Source organism: Myotis brandtii, unplaced genomic scaffold, assembly GCF_000412655.1.
Source record: "Myotis brandtii unplaced genomic scaffold, ASM41265v1 scaffold79, whole genome shotgun sequence".
In the NCBI taxonomy this organism is placed as follows: Eukaryota; Metazoa; Chordata; class Mammalia; order Chiroptera; family Vespertilionidae; genus Myotis; species Myotis brandtii.
Genome location: NW_005371173.1, coordinates 7,780,375 through 7,791,333, shown reverse-complemented (window position 1 = coordinate 7,791,333; position 10,959 = coordinate 7,780,375). Strand labels below are relative to the sequence as shown.

At 52.8% G+C, this 10,959-nt stretch overlaps 1 protein-coding gene across 1 annotated transcript in view; it reads left to right on the top strand.

The window, feature by feature from the left end:
* The first annotated feature begins 6 nt into the window (after positions 1 to 6).
* IRS1 (insulin receptor substrate 1) overlaps positions 7 to 10,959 on the top strand; it is a 59,184-nt gene continuing 48,231 nt past the window's right edge. Inside the window, exon 1 of the mRNA XM_005883501.2 lies at positions 7 to 4,745. Coding sequence (XP_005883563.1) covers positions 1,029 to 4,724 — 3,696 coding nt within the window. The 5' untranslated portion in view covers positions 7 to 1,028 and the 3' untranslated portion in view covers positions 4,725 to 4,745. The remainder of the gene's footprint in view (positions 4,746 to 10,959) is intronic.

Here is a 10,959-nt window from a genome sequence, read left to right as displayed (position 1 = left end):
CTCCGTCACGTGTTTTTCTCCTCCGAGTGAGACGGCGGCGCGGTCGGAGGGGGCCGGCGCGCGGAGCCAGACGCCGCCGCTTGTTTTGGTTGGGGCTCTCGGCAACTCTCCGAGGAGGAGGAGGAGGAGGGAGGAGGGGAGAAGTAACTGCAGAGGCAGCGCCTCCCGGGAAGAGGCGTCTTCCCCGACTCCTTCCCAAACCTCCTCCCTCGCCTCCCGCCCTTGTCCCCTCCTCTCCTCCCCTGCCGACTGGAGCGAGGGGCAGGGGTGTGCCTGTCCCTCCGGCGCGTCCCCAGCTCTCCCGGTTGCCTAGTAGCGTTTCGCGTGGAAAAGCCACTTTCTCCGCCTGCCGAGATGGGCCCGAAAGGGGGCTGCAGAGGACGCGACTGCGGGTGGCGGCAGCAGCAGCAACAGCCGCAGCGCCGCGGTCTCTGCGATTGAGCTGGTATTTGGGCGGCTGGTGGCGGCGGGGACTGTTGGGGGGTGGGAGGAGGCGGAGGAGGAGGCGGAGGAGGAGGAGGAGGGAGAACCCCGTGCAACGTTGAGACTTGGCAGCTCGCCTCCCCCTGCCCAAGGATATTTAATTTGCCTCGGGAATCGCTACTTCCAGAGGGGAACTCGGGAGGGAAGGCGCGCGCGCCTGGAGGGGGCAACCTGGGGACCCCTGGCCGCTATCGCCTGCCTGCTCGGGACTCCGGCTCGGGCGGGGAGAGATGCATCTACACTCCTTCCCAGAGACTTGGCTCTGTGAGGATCCGGGCTGCACACCCGCCGGACGCACTGCCTCTCCCCCGGGTGTTTGCATGAAACGCCCGTAAACTCTGGCCGGGGCTCTCTCCTTGTCGTAGCCGCAGCGTCCTGCTTGGGCTGCCCCTTCCCAGCGCGGGGGGGCGGCGTGGATTTCGGAGTCGGGGTTTTGGCCGCCTCCAGCCCTGTTTGCATGCGCGGGGCCTCGGCGAGGAGCCTCCGCCCCCCACCGGGTGGTTTTTCGGCGCCTCCCTCTGCTCGGCGGAGGTGGTGGCGGCAGCATGGCGAGCCCTACGGAGACCGAGGGCTTCTCGGACGTGCGCAAGGTGGGCTACCTGCGCAAACCCAAGAGCATGCACAAGCGCTTCTTCGTGCTGCGGGCGGCCAGCGAGGCGGGGGGCCCGGCGCGCCTGGAGTACTATGAGAACGAGAAGAAGTGGCGGCACAAGTCGAGCGCCCCCAAACGCTCGATCCCCCTCGAGAGCTGTTTCAACATCAACAAGCGGGCTGACTCCAAGAATAAGCACCTGGTGGCCCTCTACACCCGGGACGAGCACTTTGCGATCGCAGCGGACAGCGAGGCCGAGCAGGACAGCTGGTACCAGGCCCTCCTGCAGCTGCATAACCGCGCCAAGAGCCACCACGACGGGGCTTCGGCCCCCGGGACAGGAGGCGGCGGGGGCAGCTGCAGTGGCAGCTCTGGCGTTGGCGAGGCTGGGGAGGACCTGAGCTTCGGGGACAGCAACCCAGGGCCCGCATTCAAAGAGGTCTGGCAGGTGGTCTTGAAACCCAAGGGCCTGGGTCAGACAAAGAACCTGATTGGTATCTACCGCCTCTGCCTGACCAGCAAGACCATCAGCTTCGTGAAGCTGAACACAGAGGCGGCCGCAGTGGTGCTGCAGCTGATGAACATCCGGCGCTGTGGTCACTCGGAGAACTTCTTCTTCATCGAAGTGGGCCGTTCCGCAGTGACCGGCCCGGGGGAGTTCTGGATGCAGGTGGAGGACTCGGTGGTGGCCCAGAGCATGCACGAGACCATCCTGGAGGCCATGCGGGCGATGAGCGATGAATTCCGGCCTCGCAGCAAGAGCCAGTCTTCCTCCAACTGCTCCAACCCCATCAGTGTCCCGCTGCGCAGGCACCACCTCAACAACCCTCCACCCAGCCAGGTGGGGCTGACCCGCCGCTCACGCACCGAGAGCATCACGGCCACCTCTCCAGCCAGCCTGGTGGGCGGGAAGCAGGGCTCCTTCCGTGTCCGCGCCTCCAGCGACGGGGAAGGCACCATGTCCCGCCCGGCCTCGGTGGACGGCAGCCCCGTGAGTCCCAGCACCAACAGGACCCACGCCCACCGGCATCGGGGCTGCTCGCGGCTACACCCCCCACTCAACCACAGCCGATCCATCCCCATGCCTTCTTCTCGCTGCTCGCCTTCGGCCACGAGCCCTGTCAGTCTGTCGTCCAGCAGCACCAGTGGCCATGGCTCCACCTCTGACTGTCTTTTCCCGCGGAGATCTAGTGCTTCTGTGTCTGGTTCCCCTAGTGATGGCGGTTTCATCTCTTCCGATGAGTATGGCTCCAGTCCCTGCGATTTTCGAAGTTCCTTCCGCAGTGTCACCCCAGATTCCCTGGGCCACACCCCACCGGCCCGCGGGGAGGAGGAGCTGAGCAACTACATCTGCATGGGAGGCAAGGGCGCCTCCACTCTCGCCGCCCCCAATGGTCACTACATTTTGCCTCGGGGTGGCAATGGTCACCGCTACCTCCCAGCCACGGGCTTGGGCACGAACTCGGCCCTGGCTGGGGATGAAGCAGCCAGCGCTGCAGATCTGGATAATCGGTTTCGCAAGCGGACTCACTCAGCTGGCACCTCCCCCACCATTTCCCACCAGAAGACCCCATCGCAGTCCTCCGTGGCTTCCATTGAGGAATATACAGAGATGATGCCTGCCTGCCCACCAGGAGGTGGCAGTGGAGGCCGACTGCCCGGCTACCGGCACTCCGCCTTCCTGCCCACCCAGTCCTACCCTGAGGAGGGTCTGGAAATGCACCCCCTGGAGCGCCGCGGAGGCCACAGCCGCCCAGACACCTCCACCCTCCACACGGATGATGGCTACATGCCCATGACCCCAGGAGTGGCTCCAGTGCCTGGCAGCCGGAAAGGCAGTGGGGACTACATGCCTATGAGCCCCAAGAGTGTGTCTTCCCCGCAGCAGATCATCAACCCCCTCAGACGCCATCCCCAGAGAGTGGACCCCAATGGCTACATGATGATGTCCCCAAGTGGCAGCAGCTCCCCAGATACTGGGGGTGGGCCCAGCAGCAGCAACAGTGCTGCCCCTTCTAGGAGTAGCTATGGGAAGCTGTGGACAAATGGGGTTGGGGGCCACCACGCCCACCCCCTGCCACCCTCCAAACTACCCTCGGAGAGCAGTGGTGGGAAGCTCTTGCCTTGTACAGGTGACTACATGAACATGTCACCGGTGGGGGACTCCAACACCAGCAGCCCCTCTGACTGCTACTGCGGCCCTGAGGACCCCCAGCACAAGTCAGTTCTCTCCTACTGCTCATTGCCAAGGTCCTTTAAGCACACCCAGCGCCCGGGGGACCTGGAGGAGACCGCCCGGCACCAGCACCTCCGCCTTTCCTCCAGCTCTGGTCGCCTTCTCTATGCTGCAGCAGCCGAAGATTCCTCCTCCTCCACCAGCAACGACAGCCTGGGTGGGGGATACTGTGGGGTGAGGCCCGAGCCCAGCCTCCCGCAACATCTCCACCATCAGGTCCTGCAGTCCCATCTGCCTCGAAAGGTGGACTCAGCTGCGCAGACCAACAGCCGCCTGGCTCGGCCCACGAGGCTTTCCCTGGGGGACCCCAAGGCCAGCACCTTACCTCGGGCTCGAGAGCAGCAGCAGCCGGCCCTACTGCTTCCTCCAGAGCCCAAGAGCCCAGGGGAATATGTGAATATCGAATTTGGGAGTGATCAGCCTGGCTACTTATCTGGTCCCGTGGCATCCCACAGCTCGCCTTCTGTCAGGTGTCCATCCCAGCTCCAGCCAGCTCCCAGGGAGGAAGAGTCTGGCACTGAAGAGTACATGAACATGGACCTGGGGCCTGGCCGGAGGGCTACCTGGCAGGAGAGCCCTGTGGTCCAGCCGAGCAGAGTGGGTCCTGCACCTCCAGGGACTGCCAGCACATGCAGGCCTACCCGGGCAGTGCCTAGCACTAGCACTCGGGGTGACTACATGACCATGCAGATGGGTTGTCCCCATCAGAGCTACGTGGACACCTCTCCAGTTGCCCCTGTCAGCTATGCTGATATTCGGACAGGCATTGTGGAGGAGGCGAGCCTTCCCGGGGCTATAGCGGCTGCTCCCTCCTCATCCTCAACAGCCTCTGCTTCCCCCACTGCGCCTCAAGGAGCAGGGGAGCTGGTGGCCCCGCAAGGGTCCGGGGGCACGAGTGCCTTCACCCGGGTGAACCTCAGTCCCAGTGGCAACCAGAGTGCCAAAGTGATCCGTGCAGACCCGCAAGGGTGCCGGAGGCGGCATAGCTCCGAGACCTTCTCCTCCATGCCTAGTACCCCCCGGGCCGGCAACATGGTGCCCTCAGGGGGGGCTGCAGTAGGGGGCAGCAGTGGTGGCAGCAGCAGCATTGAGGATGTGAAACGTCACAGCTCTGCTTCATTTGAGAACGTGTGGCTGAGGCCTGGGGAGCTCGGGGGAGCACCCAAAGAGCAGGCTCAAGTGTGTGGGGCTGCAGGGGGTTTGGAGAATGGTCTGAACTACATAGACCTGGATTTGGTCAAGGACTTCAAACAGCACCCCCAGGAGCACCCCCGTCAAGTGCAGCATCCCCAGCCCCCAACCCTTCGTCATCCTCCGGGCAGCAGTGAGAGCAGCTCTACCAGCCGCTCCAGGGAGGATGTAAGCGCCTATGCCAGCATCAGTTTTCAGAAGCAGCCAGAGGACCTCCAGTAGCTCAACTGAACATCACAGCAGGTGCGTTTCATGGTGACAAAGTCAGAGACAAATTTACTTTAACCTTGTGCTTGAATTCTGTTTCTCTTTGCTTCTGCCCCTTCCCTCTCTTTCATGTTTCTTCCTTAAGGAGTGCACTCAGGAGGGGGGTGGGAGAGGTTAGGGCACATAAGATGCTCACCCCACAGTGACACCTGGCTGATAGTCTCTAGTCAGTCATATAAACCTGTAGGAGCAGCCACACAGGAGGGCTGTTTCATTGGAGGTTCCTGACTGTAGTATTTCTAAGACATGTATTCTATAATGGCAGTTCTGAGGTTTTTGAAGTTCATATATAAGAACTTTTATCTCTTCATAGAAGTTTACTTTTGACTGTATATTTTGACTGAAACAGACAATTCTTCTACAAAAATATTTGTTAGAACAGGGCTAAACCTTCATTTAAAATCATTTCTCAGAGCTCTTAGTTTGATCTTGATAAGTTGTTCTGTATACTTTAGTTCTGTGATTACACAATACCAAGTAACAAAAATAGCAGTAGGAAACATCAGTTTTTATTCACGCTCTCCTAAAATGATTCAGGAGTAAGAGATTGTTTAGGCTTACATATTTAGAAAGAAATACCTCTCTACCTGTGACCCTTTAGAAAGTAATTATGGGTGATGCTTTCTTTTGGTTCCTGAACCAGGATTTATGAAATATTCACACACGGACCCACCACCTCACAGGCATGGCTGCTTTTGTACAGGGTATACAGTGAAGTCTGCAGACGTCTGGGACCCATTATTAGTTAAGAGTTATGGTAATTCAACCCAGTGTGTCTGCCTCACAGTTGTTTATTCTTGCAAAGGCCTGCACAGAGACATCACACAGATCATTTGGGGGCTCCTGTGCATCGTCTGTAAAATTACTTAACATTTTTATGTTGAAAGAAGGCGTATTAAGTCAGGGAAATGGAGGGGTTTATCCTGTACTCTTCATTTTTTGGCTATTTATTGTTTGCCTTTAAGTTCCAGAGTAGATAACCTCATGAAAAGTTGAAAGGTGGCTTTAGGTCTTCTGTGGGTAAAGCTGTATTGAAAATGAAAAGCATTTGTAATAGGAAATTAGCTCGCCCTTCCTTCTGTTGAGCCTATTTTCTGGTGGTCATCATTGTGGGAAGAAGAGAGGAGTATAGTTCACAAATAATGTGATGAGTTGGCAAATGCAGAAGTTTCCAGCATTTGGAAGCACTTTATTCTGACAAAGAGTTTATCTTGTGATAGTCTTTTTATATATGCCTCACAGAATGAGCTTTTAGAGTATTATTCTTAATATGTGTCCATTCATAAGAAATTAGTTTGTGCATTGGGTTCCTAGTGATAGGTATTTGTTTATGTGGTCACAGCTCCTTGGTTCTAACAGTTTCCAGTATTTGAGCCATATTATTTTCTGTTTTGTAGAACAAGGTGTAAGTATACGAACAAATTAAGATTTTTGGTGATAGGATATAATATAAAAAGCAGCTGTTTGATCAATATTCAGTATTTCTTTTCATGATTCACTAGAAGAGAGTTAATTTAGTTTATCAACATGAGCAATAAAAATCTTTGAAGGTGTTTTGAGGAATGTGAATCCTTCTAACACTTTAATCATTTGTGGTGCAAAGTCTTTCATTTATAAAGTAATGACCGTTTGAAGGAAAAATCCCCAGCAGAACTTAAATTTTTGTTGTAAAGGAGATGAAAGAAGAGGCTAAGAAACAAGTTTTCCTCACCCTTTTCTTAATTTGAACAGTTTTCTTTTTATAGAGTAAAATAAATAATATTTGCTCTGAAGGGAATTTATGATCAAATTGAGTTTTCATTTTTAAAAAGGCCTTAAAATCCTCCATTATGTGGAAGATACATCAAAAACCAAAAACCAAAACAAAATAACCTTCTATTCTTAGTTTTCTTAGGGAAAATATAACATTCTGAAATAATCATAGAATCATTTCCCTAATAATCCTGGAATAGCAGTAGACCATGCTTTAACAGACCATGCCAGACAATTCTACAATGTTTATTTGTAAGATGTAAATAGGGAGAGATGAGGGGTGTGTGTGTGTGTGTGTGTGTGTGTGTGTACGTACCAAATGCTACTTGGCTCATGTACACCCTGAATTGTGCTTGCTTGCCTTTGCCCTGTTGAGCTTAAAGATGTGATTTTATAGTTATTTACATACTGAAACAAAAAGAAATCAAACCTGCCCTTGGCAAACAACTTTTCCTAGAAATACGTTACTTTGTGAAAATATTGCCTTTGTAACTTCCTGAGCAACTACCGTCTTTGCCTCTCGCTCCCATTTCTCAGGTAAAACCTGAAACATAGAAGGGAATGAGGTGCTATGGGGAGTGTGCTCATGTCTCCTAACCCCTCATCTTAAACATCTGCGCTTGTCTAATGATTTTTGCTGTCTATGAAAGGAGAACATTTGTGAGGCATTTAGCTCAGGTGCCCTTTGCTTCACCTCCTGTGCAGCCAGCCACCTTTCCTGTTTCTTCTTTCTGGTAGGCCTGTGTCTCTCTAACTTGGTTCTGACCTGATAGCCCCTCTTCCATTCCCTTTGTTTCCCACCTATGTTCCTGGCATTGCCTCCCGCCCCCCTCTTTTTTTTTATCCATTCTAGAATTCCACAGTACTTGTGGCCTACTCTCTGCAGAGAGTACATTGAGAGCCCAAGGAGGGCAAAAAGGACACAGCAGCCCAGCTGCCTTTAACCAGCGTTTACCCCAAATTCTCTTTTTCGTTTTGAAACTGCAGCTGGGCAGATAGAGCAGGCTTTGGCAAAGGCACAGACCCAAGCCATCTTTTTAGGTTCCTTTTTTTTTTTTTTTTTTTTTTTTTTTTTTTTGGTCAAGGATTCTGTACACCCATCTCCCTCCTTACAGTTCCCCTCGCTGTGTGGCCTTTTTGTCTGGCTCAAACCCTGTAGGCTCTGGCACTTTCCCTTTTCCAGGGTCACCTCCGCTTCCTGCATTCCTCCCTATTTATTTGGCACTTGGCTCCCTCTCTCTCCTAGCCCCCTTTTGCCCAGACTTGAGGATTTGGCCTCAGCCGCCCTCTGAAGTCTGCCACCCCGCCCATCCCCAGTGGCCCGAGGGCACCGATGTGGCCTGGGCCCCTTCTGCAGCCCCAGTGGTGGGCGAGCCCATGCCCTTGAGGCCTCCGGGAGCACAGACTGGCTCTGAGGGGGCGGGGCAGACGGGAGTTGATTGGTCTCCCGCCAGAGCCAATCAGCGGGAGGATCAGCCTAGTTGTGCGGGTGGGAGGTGGGGCCAGGGATGGCCGGGGTCCCACAGTGACCCGGGGGCCTGGGGCTCAGGGCGGCCTTTTCCCACCCCTCTCTCTCCACCCCTCCCCTCTAGAGCAGGCAGAACTGAGCCAAACGCGCGGCCCTCCCTCCCCCTCCCAGAGGATGCGCGCATTCAGACTGGAATCCTAAGAATGAGAAATTCCAAGCAGCCCACTTGACCGAGACACACACTTCCTCTTATTTTTAATTGAGAAAAATCCGGGCCCTGGCCATGTGACGTGCCCCATTTTGTTTCCCTCCTCTGGATACTACAGTTTACTAAGACGCCCTGTTCCTTCATCTTCCTGTCTTAAAGTCTGGGAGCTGGAGGGAGCTACAGCACATGGTTGTGGGATTGATGGGGTTGGCTCCGGTCTCTCACATTTGCATCCCTAACTGATGGGAGGGAAGAGAAAAAAGGACAGAGAAGGGTTAGGGACCACGGGGAAAAATAATTTGTCTAGAAATTGTATTAGGGTCAACACTATATTGAGTGCCCACAGTTTGCAAAGCATGGACAAAGGCTGACCCTTCTAGGCCAAAGGAGCTCACAGTGAAATGAAAATGTCTGATAGGAGCTTGCAAATCTTGAGCATTTAGAGATCCATTGCAAGGGCTCGGATCAGATTCCTTTCTGAGGTTGAAGGAAATACTGCTTAAGCTCTCAAAAACAGATTTTATTTTTGACCACTGACCGCCCACGTGAAAGCTCCTGGGGGCAGCCTGGGCGACCTGGTGTTTGAAACCTGCTAGATTTGTGTGGTGCTCCCTCAAATAATCAAAATGATGTAAGACATGTTACTAGATGGGGCGGAAACTTTGATGAAATTTGTCCTTCCTAAAATAAAGAAGGAAAATGAGAAAGGGAAATACTATGGAAGTATTTTTTCCTCCCCCTCACCTCAGCCCTCTCAAATATGCATTTCTTACCAGCCAAAGTCCCTGAATCATAACCAAAGGCCACAGTTTTCCTTAGGTGATGATAAAAACATCCCAAGTGAACTTGTAAGAAAGAAGGACTGCCCTGGTGTAAGTGCTATGCCCTGATACTGCTTCTGAGCTGTGGAAAAGACTTTCTCTGTTGTTCCAGAAAACTTTGGACATCTAATAATCTTCTTTATTTCTGCCATTGTTTAGGTGGCTTTATAGTAAAAAAATAAATAAATTCATAAAAATTTCCATATATAATTTATCTGATTGCACACCCCCCCTCCCAATAAATACTGTCTCCGAATTGAACCTGGGACCCTCCAGTCCGCAGGCCGACGCTCTATCCACTGAGCCAAACCGGTTAGGGCGGCTTTATGCTATCTTGACTGATGCAATGGAAAAGCAGCTCCTTGGAGCCAGAGGCCTTGCTTTGTAACAGCCAGTGCCCTTCACTAGCTGAGTGACCTTGCATAAGTCACTTAAGTTCTCTGGACCTATTTCTTCATGGGTAACTTGAGAATTTTGTTCTAAATTATTCTAACCTCCTTTGCAGCTCTAAACATAGGACTGTTTTGTCGAAAATGACTGATAGTATTTAATGGGTCAGTTGTCATGAGGATTCTTTTTGAGGAAGCTGCTGATGGGGTCACAGTGAAGTGCATTAGAATATTCTGTTTTGTACTGTCCCGCAGACACTCTTTATGGTTTGATTAAGGACTGATTTTAACCTTTCTTGTTTGGAGGGAGCATATGCAGGTTTTAACACACTTTAAGACAGACCCTCCTGACTGAACCAGTCTAAATTTTTGGAACTTAATCTAGATTGGATTAGGCTCCTCCTCCCCCCACCCCCCTTCCTTTTTAAATTGGAATGTGTGAGGGAATTCAAGTCACCTGCTGGTCCTGCATTCTAAGGTCAACTATTGGAAGCATCCCTCCCCAACCCACAGGTCAAGCTTTAACCAATCCATTTCTATGACATTATTCTGCTTATTCTGTTGGAAATCACTTCTTGAACTGGTGGTCTGTTTATGGATAATGTTTTTTATTTGTACCATCAGCATCCTACAGTGAGGTGTCCACTTGAGTGAATGGGAAAGAAATCTGAGAGGTCAATTGGGGACTATAGGAAATCTTCCATAATTTTTTGTTTAGTTTTCATCTTCTCTGTTAGATGTGTGAAAAAGCTCAACATTTTTCCTGCCGGCAAAATGATTGTCATCCAGCTTTTTTGTGCTTTGGATTTTCGATTAGTTGAGCTATACACGGCTTTGCTGACCCAGTGTTATCTTGGCTGTTGAGTTGGCAGTGTATTCAGAAGTTCCGATCCTTTGGGCATCTCCATGTGGATTTCATAAATCATTAGAATAGTTTGTTGACTCTTTAATTCAGAACATCATTGACTTATCTTTTCCTCCTGCTATAATCAGACTAGAGGCCTGGTGCACAAAAATTTGTGCACTCGGAGGGGGGCGTCCCTCAGCCCGGCCTGTGCCCCCTCGAAGTCTGGGACCCCTCGGGGGATGACCACCTGCTGGCTTAGGCCTGCTCCCCGGGGGATTGGGCCTAAGCTGGCAATCAGACATCCCTCTGGCAGCCCGGCAGCCCTTGGGGGATGTCCACTTGCCAGTGGGGAGCAGACCTAAGCTGCAGTGGGACATCCTTAGTGCAGCTGAGGAGGCAGGAGAGGCTCCCACCACCACCACTGTACTGGCAGCTATCAGCTTGGCTTGGGGCTGAGCAGAGCTCCCCCATGTGGGAGCGCACTGACCACCAGAGGGCTCCTGCATTGAGCACCTGCCCCCTGGTGGTCAGTGTGTGTCATAGTGACCAGTCATTCCCATTCTTCCTGCTGTTAGGGTCAGTTTGCATATTACCCCTTTACTATATAGGATAGAGGCCTGGTGCACGGGTGGGGGCCGGCTGGTTTGCCCTGAAGGGTGTCCCGGATCAGGGTGGGGGTCCCGCTTGGGTGCCTGGCCAGCCTGG